Source organism: Hypanus sabinus, chromosome 29 (assembly GCF_030144855.1).
Source record: "Hypanus sabinus isolate sHypSab1 chromosome 29, sHypSab1.hap1, whole genome shotgun sequence".
Taxonomy (NCBI): Eukaryota; Metazoa; Chordata; class Chondrichthyes; order Myliobatiformes; family Dasyatidae; genus Hypanus; species Hypanus sabinus.
The window spans coordinates 21,664,301-21,677,081 of NC_082734.1; the positions used below are offsets into that span (position 1 = coordinate 21,664,301).

Below are 12,781 nucleotides of genomic sequence, written 5' to 3' on the forward strand. Positions count from 1 at the left end.
GTTGATGACGATGCACGCTGGGGAATGTAGTCCATCACGGGTCAGGCGTCGCTAACCGCGGTGATGACGCTATAAGTCGGACTACATCTCCCGGCATTTAGGGTCCTGCGCCGCTCGCGTGAGAGGGGACCATCTTGGAATCCAGCTGAAGGAGCTGCGGTGAGTGAGGAGGGGGAAGAGGGAGGTTGGGGTCGGGAGTTGGAAAGGAGGGGAACTGGGGTGGGTGAGCGGGTGTCATAAGACGGATAAGTACGGGGAGAGGTGGGAGGAGACGTGGAAAGGGGCTGTTGTATCGGGGGAGTGAGGAAAGGGATTGGGTTTAGGGTTGAGAGGTCTCTGTTCCTAAGGGTGGATAGAGGGTGGAAGTAAAGGTCGGGGATGGGAGAGCAGATGGACAGGATGTGTGGTGTTCCTGATGGAGGATGGAGGGAAATGCAGAGATGGACATAATGGTTGGGAATTTTCCAGTGGTGGTGATGGTGTTGGTGGAGGATGGAAGGAGAAGAGCGTATAGATGGAGGGTGGGACTTTCCCAGGGGTAGGGACGAAGTGAGGGAAGGTGGAGGAGGAGGGAGCATGCAGATAAATAAGATTGACTGTGCAACTTCCTGGTCCAGGGAGGGAGTGTGAGGATAGAGGGATGGGAACTTAGAAGTGGACAGGACAGGGGGTGGCACTTTGCATGCTGAGTGGACATACAAAGGGAAGGAGGAAGAAGGGACAGGAATTTACAATTGAACAAGAGGGATGGAAGGGTTTCTCGGTGAGAGTGAGGTGGGGTATTCTCTAATGGGATGGGTTGTGACTTGTTGCCTCTTTTATTCTGCACCCCTAGAGTGCCCCTGTTGGGAGAAAATGGCATCGGCAGTATGGAAGGGGCTGGTGGGGATGGGGCTCTTCGCCCTGGCACATGCCGCCTTCTCTGCGGCTCAGCGTGAGTATGGGATGGGGGGAGTTGAGGGGAGGATGTGGGAAAGGGGGGTCGTTTGGACAGGAATGGTATGGAGGGAGTGGCAGGAGAGGTCGTGCCCCAGGGGAGGGGGAGGGAGGGTCCAGGATGGGGAGAGGGGTGAGTAATAAGAGATTTTGCAGGGTGGGTGTGGAGTGAAATGAGGATGCCCAAGTTGCAGTCTCAGTGAGTAGAGGTGGAATTAAGGGGTGTATGCAGATGAGGTGTTGGTGGGGAGGCGTAGGAGGATGGGATCTTGGAATGTGAAGAGAGAGGTACCCTGGGGGAGGGGAAATGGGGTGAATGCGTAGGGCCCTCTTACTCCCTGATATCTCCCGTGTTTCTTATCTCCTCCCCAAGGACCTCTCTCGCCTCTCAGCCGAAGCACTTGCCTGCATTGTTGTTCTTAGCAGATCTAACTCAGTCCCTCACTTCTCTTCCCAGATCGATCGTACATGAGGTTGACTGAGAAGGAGAATGAGACGCTTCCTGTAGATGTGAGTACTGAGAGGGTGGAGGGAGGGAGGAGGAAGTGATGTGGTGTCTCAGTCCAGAGAGAAGGTGCGCTCGGCCTCAAACAACATGAGCACATCTCTCCCAACCATCGGTAGTACCCACAAGAGGCGTTGCCTTAAGAAGGCAACATCCATCATCAATGATCCCCACCGTCTGGCCTGTACCATCTTTTCACATCTCCCATTGAGCAGGCGGAACAGAAGCCTGAAGTCCCACACTACCAGGTTCAGGAACAGTAACTTCCCTTCAACCGTCAGATTCTTGAACCGATCGACACAACCTTCATCACCTCTTACACGACCACATTTTTTTGATTATGTCTTTGCTTCTACACTAAAGTTCCACCTTGCACAGTCTCTTTCCCTCCTTGCCTTGTAAAATATAAGTACAGTTAACATTCAATAATTCAGGTGTTGTCTGTATCTTTGATTTGGACTTGGAGGGTAAGATGGCGCTACTGAAGTTGTGCGACTGTTCATTAGTAGTTCAGATGGCAAGAAATGATGACTAAAACTATTACTAATAACACCTTTTCTGAGGTAAATTGTGGTAAACTATCAATACAGACCATGGAGAAGCAAGTGGAGGCGAAGCTGGTTCGTAGAATGAGCCATACTGGTGCATTGCAAAGCTGAAGCAGGCAGAGTTGGTATCGTGGTTGGAGATAGAGCTGGAGTGAGTGATTTGGAGAAGAGTCGATGCAGAAGAGTTTTGATGCCTGTCTGCCTCACCTAGGTGTGAGGTTGATTTGCTCCAAGTGCAGAGCTGATAGGGTGAGATCGAGACCTTGCCCTTAATAATGTATTGTCTCCCTCACACTTACCTGGGTTAAACTGCATCTGCCACTTCTCTGCCCATATCGACAACTGATATATTGAGCTGTATTCTTTGCCAGTCTTTTACACAGTCTACAACTCCACCAATCTTGGTATCATCCACAAACTTACTAACCCACCCATCTTAAGTTGCAGGAAGAAATTGCAGCACAACTGGCCAAAGTTAAAATGCAAAGGGCTTCCAGTGAGGTGGGTGCTACATTGTTGGCAAGGCTCCAGCAGGACAGTCCCAAAGTGTGAGTTCCTGTATTGATAAAACATGGAGAAAACCAACGTGCTCAGTGGCAGTGTTGATTCATTTGTTCCACAAGTGTCTGTGAAACACGAGTTAGTGCCCAAGGGGTAGTTCAAGGTGTTCACTCTCAGCCTGCACTAAGGAAGCACTCTGAACCGATATCTTATCCTACTGCTCAATCTGCTCATGGGAACATTAACTTGCTGCATGGAAACACTTGTTTTAGTTGATAGAGGTCTGAATGGTACTGTGGAGGCTATCAGGATGCAAAAATTAAACGCAGTGCATCTCTGCCTAAAGAAGAGATTCAAATCTTCGATGACGATCCATTGCAGTATCATGCATTCATGAAGGCTTTTAAAAATAGTGTTGAAGGCGAGACTGGTAACTATGGTGACCACTTCTATTTCCATGAACAGTACATTGGAGGTCACCCCAGAGGGCTTGTCAGAATTTGCCAGCATGTTGACCCTAAGGAAGGAAATCTAAAGGCCAAGGTTTTACTACAGAACATTTTGGTAATAAACAGAAAACTTCAGCAGCCTACATGCAAAAGGCCACCTGCTTTCTTGGCCACCTATCAAATCTGAAGATGTGAAAGCTCTTCAAGATTTACAGTTTTTTTCTTAATGGCTGTTGTAATGCCATGAGAGAAACACAGCACATGCAAGAACTGGATGTGCCTGCCAATGGGGATCTGTAGAGAAGAGTGGTCTGTAAACTGCAAGCTAAGCACAACCATGTGGCTATTTTTGCCAACTTTGTTGATTTTACTGAAAAAACAAATAAAGATGACTACATACCTGGTGTTTGAGAGTATACAGGGTGCTACATCACCTGCAATAAGCAAAGGTGTGAAAGAAACTAAGTGACAATTATGTTCTAAGACCAAAGGAAGCAGCCTTGCCAGTACTGTGGCCACTGTGAGAAGTAAAGCTAAAACTGAACCTGGAACTAGTGGAAGGGAAATGTTATCATCATCCAAAAGCATTTGTCTGTTCTGTGAGGGGGACCACACATTGGATTCATGCCCTCAGTTGGAGAAAAGGGCTCCTGGTGAGAGGACTGACTTCCTAAAGGAAAATGGTGTCTGCTTTGGCTGTTTGTGTGCAGGGCACCTCGGCAAGGATTGTAAGAAGCATCTTTCATGCGAGGCATGCTGCATATTTCATATTAGCGCTGATGAGAAGGGTGCAGATTCGAAACAAGTCGTGAAAGAATCAGACACAGCAGTGAGTAATGCCCTGGTGTCTAATGTCCTTATGGGTGCTGGCGATCATGATTGTAAACTTCCCCTAATTCCTGTACAGGCGAAGTCTAAGAAGGTAACAAGTCAGTGGTTAGTTAAGGAAGTACAGTGGTGTACTGCACAGAGCCTAATGTTAGCTCAACCTAACAGGAAAAAGGGCACGCATTCTCCTGTGCATCATAGACCAAGAGAAGGTCATGAGTAGCTACAGTTTATCGCTTCAGGATTGGAAGTGGCTGGCTCAGACAGTGAAAACCATCATGAACTGCCTAACATCTACATGCAGGAAAGAAGGCCTGTCCTGAAAGGGAATATTCCTCATCGGTGGAATCACCAGGAATGGTCTCGCCTGAAACGTGTCTGCTTGCTGGAGACTGATTCAGAAATTGAGTTGCTGATAGGGACAGATGTGCCTAAAGCAGAGGAGCCGTTTCAAGTGGTTCACAGTGCTAATGATGGTCCCTATGCAATCAGGACAATGTTGGGTTGGACTGTGATTGGACCACTGAAAGGTGACTTTGGTGGTGGAAGAGCCTGTGCTCAGCCTGGACTGATGGTGAATAGGATCTCAGTGTTGAACTTGAATTAGCTTTGGTAGCAACAGTTCAAGGCAAACTTCCCTGAATTCAGTAAGGTTGAACAACCTGGTTTGTCAAGCAAAAACCACGTTCACCGAGTTGGTTGCAAATTCTGTAAAATTTGTAGATGTTAATGTGCCTAATAATGGGAAGATTGCTAAACAGTGTGTTCTAAATTTAAGAAGGGTCACGATAGTACTGGATGTGGAATGGTGCATTCAGTCTGATACTTTCAAGTTTAAGATCACAATCCAAGATGGACCACTTACCAGAAGAAGAATCCTCCCCATAGTTCCTTCTATAATCCCTTAGGAATCTTGAGTCCACTGGTGTTATCTACTAAGAAGATCCTACAAGATCTATGAAGAAAGGGCTTGGCTAGGATGATGCTATACTAACATCAGTTGCTCATGAGTGGAAAAAGCTGGTTGAGAGAACTGGAAGACTTTTAATGTTTTAGATATTTGAAATTATTGGATTTTGGAGAAGTTACTGCTGCAAGCAAAGATGGCTAAGGAGCAGTGACCTACGTATTGTTGTGCGGCACGTGTTCTCAGCTGCACAGTGCTTTTATCGTGGGGGAATCTAGGATGACTCCATTGAAGTCAGTTTCCATCCCTCGTATGGAGCTCACTCTGCTATGGCGGCAAGCATTATGAACACATTGTGGAGGAAGGAGTTGCACCTGCAGCTTCAGGACTCAGTTTTTCAAACTGATAGTACTTCTGTGCTGAAGTATATCAAGAATGAAACTTTCGGGTTCCGAACCCTCGTTGCTAATAGTGTTTCAGAAATTCTCAAGGTTTCACAAACATCTAATGGAGGTATGTCAACACTTCAAGTAACCCTGCAGATGTGGTCTCTAGAGAGTTGAAGGTGAAGGCTTTTCTGAAGAATAAGAGTAGGGTGTCAGGACCTCAGTATCTTCTTCAGCATGAAAACTAATGACCTGTGAATCCTGATTGTTCCGGAGAACTTCTGTTAGATAATTCAGAACTCTAGTGGATTGTTACAATGAATATTACACAGATTGAATTTGAGGTAGATGTGGTAACATATATAATCCATCATTTCTCATCTTGGACCTGTTTGAGGAAGACAGTAGTCTGGATTCTTAGATTTAAGAGACTGCACTTGTTTCTTAGTTGGAAGAGGAAGCAATTGAATAATGTTGTTGCTCAGTCTGCCTTGAATGAAGAACAACAAGGCTATTCTTTTGGGAGAGAGACTGAGAAGGCTAAGGGTCAGATTGGCTGAGATTGTTTCTCCATGGAGGAGCTCAGAAAGGCTGAAATGGAGATCGTTGGCTTTTTGCTCAAGAAAGGCATTTGCACAAGAATTCTCGAGCTTGAATAGGGGAAGAAAGTGTGAATAGGAGCAATCCTATTTTCAAGCTCAATCCAATACTTGAAGATGGTGTCTTGAGAGTTGGTGGACAGTTTAGTGAGGCAGCTATGCTTGAAGGGACTAGACATCCTGTTATACTGGCAAAGGATCTTCCTAAGTCAGATCTCATTCTGAGGCATGTACATAAAGAGCTGGAACACGGTGGCCTTAACCACATGTTATACAGGTTGCGCCAAAAACATCATATCTCCAGTGTTAGTACAGTTATAAGAAGAATACTGACTAAGTGTGTTGTGTGTCGACAGTTGCACACAGCTCCAGGAGGCCAGCAAGTGGCGGATCTTCTTCTGGGCAGGGTCTCTCAAAATGAACCTCCCTTTACGCGTGGATTACTTTGGACATGTTGAGGTGAAGAGCAGGAGTACAGTGAAGAGATATGAGGTCATATTTACCTGTCTAGCTATACCAGCTATTCACATTAAAGCGGCATCTTCTTTAGACACAAATTTCTTTGTTGATGCACTTCCATGTTTTATAGCAAGCCAAGGACAGGTTCATGAACTGTGCTCTGATTATGTGACAAACTTTGTTGGAGCTGAGCGTGAGTTCAGAGAAGCCACTGAGAAGTGGAATCTTTCACAGAAGATCACTGATGTCCATCAGAAAGAAATTAAGTGAATTTTAAAACCCCTCCCCCCCCCCCCCCCCAGGAGCTGGTTCACATCATGGAGGAACATAGGAGAGATTGATCAGGTCTGTAAGAAAGGTTCTCAATTCTACCACGAAGGTACAGAATCTTGACAGAGCTGTCCACACTCCTTTGCAAAGCAGAAGCTATTATCAAGGATTGTCCAATTACTAAGGCATCCTCCAATTCCAATGATTTGGAAGCATTAACACCCAACCATCTTTTGCTTCTGAAGATCTCCCCATCCTTACCAGCAGGAGGGTTCCAAAAGGAAGATGTATATGCACGTCATAGATGGAAACAAGTCTAATACATGTCAAACTTGTTTTCAAAACAGTGGGTCAAAGAGTATTTACCACAGCTACAGGAATGTCAGATATGATAGGGTATAAGACACAATTTCCTCCCAGGAGATATTGTGCTTGTAGTTGACGACACAATGCCTCCAAACTCATGGATCAATAAGAGTCACTTCAAGTCTTTCCAAAGAGAAGACTATTTGTGCAACAGGTACACATCTTCTGTCTTCCACAAGAGAGGTTTGTGTAACTGCAGCTCTAGAAGCTTCAAGATTTTGACTTGACAGAGGGTAGTGGTAAAGATTACTTTGTACTGGGCTTAAGTGTTGGTAACCTCTGGCTTACATGACTAGTGCTTTACTCGTCTGAAAGAAGGGGTATTTGTATGGATGTTAAGATTTCATGTCTCCTATTTTTTTAGTAGTATGTAGTTGTAATTATAGTATTTAATTAAGTAAATAATATAGTTGTAATTAAGAGCTGGAATGAAGGAACCATGTATATATTTTCTGTCTATTATATTTGTTGCATGTTTATTATGGATAATTTGTCATGTGGATAGGGGTGTGGTAGAAGTGAAGAGTGTAGTTACGTATTCATGCTCTGGAGAAAGTGTTGTAATGTGCACAAAGTCATCTGAGAGATGCAGCCCATAGATATAAAGTCTTTTATTCAACAAAATGAGACACAGCAGACATACTGAGAATCTTTCAGAGGAAGAGCCTGCTCGACCTAGTATTACATGACATTTATATGCTAAAGATCAAAGGACAGTTGTATGTTTATAATGTATCTACAATACTTCCTCTGAATTACAATAGACAATAGGTGCAGAAGTAGACCATTCAGCCCCTCGAGTCTGCACATTACATATACATAAAATTACATATAATTTTCACACCTCCTTCTTTGCATCCACACTCCAGACACTCAAAGTGAATGTCAATCAACATGATCTGGTTTTTCCACTTAACTGCTGTTCACAGCTCTAGGAACCTATTGTTCAGAGCTGCATTTTAAATTTAATCTATAGTCTGTGTCCAGGTCTAAAGTTAATATTTTGCTATACACCCTAATTACAGAATATGCCCTAACAGTCCCCCCTCTTGGTGTTCCTGGATAAAAATAAATTTGTACCAGGAAAGGCCAATCTTAAAGAGTATCTGTTCAAATAGAGCAGCAGAAATGCCCTGCTTTTGAACATCTCCCAATTACTCTATATGCAACTACACTTACGCTATCATCCCTACTGGCTACCTACAAGATGTCCCAGAAATTTGACCAACAGTCTTTAAAAACGCAGCTTTGTCATTTGTAAGGCTGTTGCCTCCTTCCCTGTTGGTCATTTACAGTTTAATCATATTCTTTATCTTCACTCTTCTGTGGTCCTATCCATCTGGGAGCAAACCCCGCTTTTTCAGGTAGCACTCTCACCATGACTTGGTCACCCGGCTGTGGGAGGACTATCTCCTTTCCCTCCAGCTCTCTCTGATCGGCAATGTGCTGCTGCTGTTTTGCTCAGTCATTCAGCACTTTACATAGGTTCATCATACCTTCATGTAATCTTACTAAATTGGCAGTTGTAGTTTCTTCTTGCCCTCCTCGCACTGATGTCTGCCAACTCGTTCCCCTTCTGGTGAGCCTTTAATCGCTGCTACCTCCTCAAATAGCTGCACTACTTCGAACAGCTCCTGGCTGTGTTTGGCCCCTCCCCTTGGGACCTCCTAGCATGATTCCCACACATGGCCCTGACTCTCCTCCCCGCTCGGGGCTGCTGTCTCTCATGTTAGCTGTTTTGTAAGTCACACATGTTCACTGCCCCTATATTGTCCATGTTATTTCTCCCTTTCTTGAGTCTATGATAGTACTTGCCTTAGTCATTCTGTCTATCCCCAGGATAGTACCTTCATTGTTTGGGCACACCCAGAAATCTAAAGGAAGCTGAACTCCATCAACATCAAGTACCTGGGGCTGACTTCTGTCTGCCCTCATTGTTTCACCTCTTGCACTGGTAATGTAAATCTCCTCTCCAGTCATGGGTAAGGGTAGGTCAATTATCAATACCAATGATCCCTTGTCCAATGACATTTCACATTGCCGGCCCCCAAATAAACCTCTTGTATACTTGCATGGATGGCCACCACTAGCAATAGAGGTTTGCCTGACCTCAGCAGCTCTATAATCTGGTCAGCAGCCAAATCGGAGAGGGCACTGCTCCAGACTCTGCCTGCTTTGGTGAGCGATTTTCACACTTCCCTTCTTTCTCAGAGCACTGCCTCCTACCATGGCCTGAGAGGCAACAAGTCATCTCCTTTACCGTCCCACATCTGTTCTAGGCATTCCTTGCTATGTGCCTCAGCTGCTGGCACACAAACAAGTTCTCTGTGATGTCATGGCAGCTACATTCACTACAGCCCCTTTACGACTCCTCTTACCCCTCCTCTGGTCTGTCTCACCAGCCCATAGCACTGTTGCAGAGTAGGTCAATCCCACTGCTATCCCCAAATCTAAAAACTCCTGCTGGCCTGAGCTCAGGCTTTCTTTCAGCATTTCAGGAAGACTAAGTCATCCCTCCCTGGATTATCCATCCCTAAATACTTCTCATACGCTCAATATTTATGTTCTGCATAATCCGTGGCTGGCTCATCAGCTCTGTGAACCACTGACATTATCGTTCCCCAGTTACTCTCACCTCCCCCAGTCGCTGCCTCGCTTCCGTTCAAGGCTTTTCATTGCTGGCATTCTCAGATGTTACCATGTAACATCCTGCACTCCCGGGCCGTAATTCATCAAGTATTTTGGTGAAAATCTATCTTTGGGGTGCATCTGGTGAACTTAAACTATTTCCTAGAGTATTCACAATTTCCACATGATTTTTTTTTTTGAAGTGAGGGCAACCCTGACAAAATGCTCTGCTTCTTCTTGGGGTGAAGGGCTTATGGATGGTCATAATCAAGGTCAGGGGATGGCTCAGGTCATCAGGGTTCTCAACCTGATGTTGCCTGACCTCAACAGGTGCCATCCTAATAGATGTATCCGGGTAAAACCTCTCCCTGAATTAACTCCACACTAAATCCCACGCTACGTAAAATATAAATGATGGATACACATTAAACAGTGCATACTTAAAACCACAAAGTATGTACTCTGCAATCTACCACTTGTGTGCTTCTGAATGCATAATACCTGTTGTATCTCTTTGCATTTAAGACTTTTACACCAAGGTTAACTGTTACAGACATTGTTAAAACACGCAGACACACACAAACGTGTCTACCACAATAAGGTTACGGGAACAAGTATACACTCCCCTACTCTGGCATCCTGAACCATCAGTAACCACCCTTCACAGCTGGTGGCCCTATCTCACCAAATTAACACAAGTGTTTATGTAACATAAACACACATGCATGCACCTACACCACTTTACTTTTAGAGCTACCAGTTCAGCCCTCTTCGCGATCCCGTAGCCACCTACCTGAACAGGTCCAAGTATGAGTGTTAATTTTAAAAATACTCACTCACTTTGACTGCTGATGTCGATGGCCATATGATGAGTCACAAGGGCATCCCAGACGAGGCCCCAAATGTTCTCATGTGGACAAAGTCACTGGAGAGCTGCAGCTGGGAGGTATAAGGTAGTCTTATACTTGACAAAATGAGACATAGTATTGAGCACTTTTGGAGGAAAAGGCCTGTTCAACCTAACATTACATGACACTTTATATGCTAAAATCAAAGGACAATTCTATATTTAGAACACATCTACAATGCTTCCTTTGAATTATATGTAACTTTCACACCTCCTTCTTTGCGTCCACACTTCAGGCGCCCAAAATTGATGTAAATCAACATTGTCTGGTCTTTCACTGCTGTTCACAGCTCTAGGAATCTATTGTCCAGGGCAGTATTTTAATTTTAATCTATGGTTCATGTTCAGCTCTAAAGATTGGTTGCTCAAGTTTAAAATTTTGCTATACACCCCGTCCAGAATAAGCCCTAACAAAGGGTATAGTTAATATATCTTCAGTTTAGTTTTGGTCTCGGTGTGAGTTCGAGGCAGCTGGGTATGATCTTGTTGGCTGCCTTGTTTATCATTTAAATATGTTTAAGAACGCTTGGCTTGAGTATGTTTGAATACGCCTAGACTGCTTATTTCATTATATGGTTAGTTTCATTTGTTACAAGATCATTCATCTTTGCTGATTCCTCAATATAAGGATCAAACATATTTTCATTGACTTAGAACTTAATGTTATTTGTGGCGAATGCATCATACATGTGTCAACCTCACCTCCGCACCTCGTCCTTACTCTCTGAGTGGTTTTGCTTTGTTTTGAAGTTACCACTGCACATACCAGTATAGCAGGCAGTGATACAACCAGTCAGAATGCTCACCACAGTACATCTGTAGAAACTTGCGAGGGTCTCTGAGGATGTATCTATTAAATCCATAGGTAAAGGTGAAGCAATAAACTACGGCTGAACTTCTCTCCCTTCTCCCTGTACAGATTGTCCTTCAGACACTGCTGGCATTCCTGGTGACCTGCTATGGGATAGTTCACATAGCCGGGGAGTTCAAAGACATGGATGCAACTTCTGAGCTGAAAAACAAGTGAGTGTATGCAGCTTTCTTTGTTGTTCTTTCCAACCGTATGTGATGGGAAGATATTGAGGGAGCTTCACTGGAAGTGTATGATGGGATGGTGTTGAGGGTTTTTCATTCTGTGTCTGGGATGACGAGGCGTAGGGTGGGGTTTAGTTGAAGGTAGGTATGAGTGGAATTGAAATGAGGCACAACCTGTATGGGACAATGCTGGGTAACCTGTGTAATTCTCTTTTTTTTCTCTCTCTCTCTCTCCCTCCCTCCCTCCTTTCTTCCCCACACTCTTCCTCTTCCCTGTTCCTGTTTCCTCTCCCCTCTACTCCCTACCCCTGATCTATCCTTTTTCCTTCCGATTCTCCTCCTCGCTCCCCACCCCTTCCCCCCCCCCCCCACACACCCCTTTTCCCCTCCTGCCCTCTCTCCCCTCTCCACCCAGGACATTTGAGACCCTGAGGAACCACCCCTCCTTCTACCTTTTCAACCATCGGGGCCGGGTATTGTTCCGCCCTCCTGAAGGAGACTCCAACTCGCCCTCCTCAGCTCTCTTATCCAGTCTGAAGCTGCGGAGACTGCAACCCAGCCTTCGTTAGACTTCTCCTCTTCCCCTCCTCCAACCCATAGATCTTGGTCAGAAAACCCCTCCGTCCAACTTCTCTCCCAACCCCACCCCGGCACAATCTAGTTCTCCTGCCCCCACCCCCTTTACTCTGGGGATGGAGACAGAGGCCCCATCCATTAGGCAAGAATGGCTGCAGATTGAGCCTGGGACTTGCTTAGGGCCCGGAGGTGGAGCAGGAGAGAAACACCAGGGTCCGTCTGTGGCTTGGTCCCATCGGGCCTTTCTCTCCCCCTCAACAATATGAGACTTGGGGCCCAGGCTCCATCTGTGGCTTAGTCACAGCTTGGCTCCTTTGTCTTGCCCCCGATGTTGGACTCGGGCTCTGATTCCATCCTTGTCCCACCCTGAACCCATTTTTCTCCACCACCACATTCCTGGAGGTGGGGGGAAGCAAGCCCCAGGCTCCATCTGTGGCCTATTGCTGTCCTGGGCTTCCCTGATCTGGAACGGTCACCTGGAGGGAGGGCCCAGATTTTGTCCATTGCCTCGTACCTTCCTGTCTCCCCTCCCTCAGGAACAGAGATCTGAATGTAGAGAGGGTCTCCAAGGATCCATTGATGCACCCAGTCACATATACAACCCCACCCCCACCATTCAAACCTAGTCTCCCCAGATCCTACTTTGTAAAGAAGTTCCCCACAGTTTCCCCTTAAATATTTAATTTTGCACCCAGAACCTCTGACCTGTATTTCTATTCTCACCCAACCTCAATTAGCCTGCTTGAGCTTGTTTACACACCTCATCATTTGTATACCTCTGTCAAATCTCTCCTCATTCTCCTACACTCCAGGGAAAAGACCTTTTCAATCTTTCCCTATATTTCAGGTCCTCAAGTCCTGGTAACATTCTTGAAAATTTT

At 45.4% G+C, this 12,781-nt stretch overlaps 1 protein-coding gene across 1 annotated transcript; it reads left to right on the top strand.

Moving 5' to 3' along the window:
* Positions 1 to 12: 12 nt before the first annotated feature.
* On the top strand, positions 13 to 12,534 carry mmgt1 (membrane magnesium transporter 1). The gene is made up of 5 exons (XM_059953915.1): positions 13 to 159; positions 836 to 934; positions 1,394 to 1,446; positions 11,209 to 11,312; positions 11,740 to 12,534. Exons 2-5 carry the CDS (start codon positions 856 to 858, stop codon positions 11,891 to 11,893), a joined length of 390 nt encoding a protein of 129 aa, XP_059809898.1. The 5' UTR covers positions 13 to 159; positions 836 to 855; the 3' UTR covers positions 11,894 to 12,534.
* Positions 12,535 to 12,781: the final 247 nt, after the last annotated feature.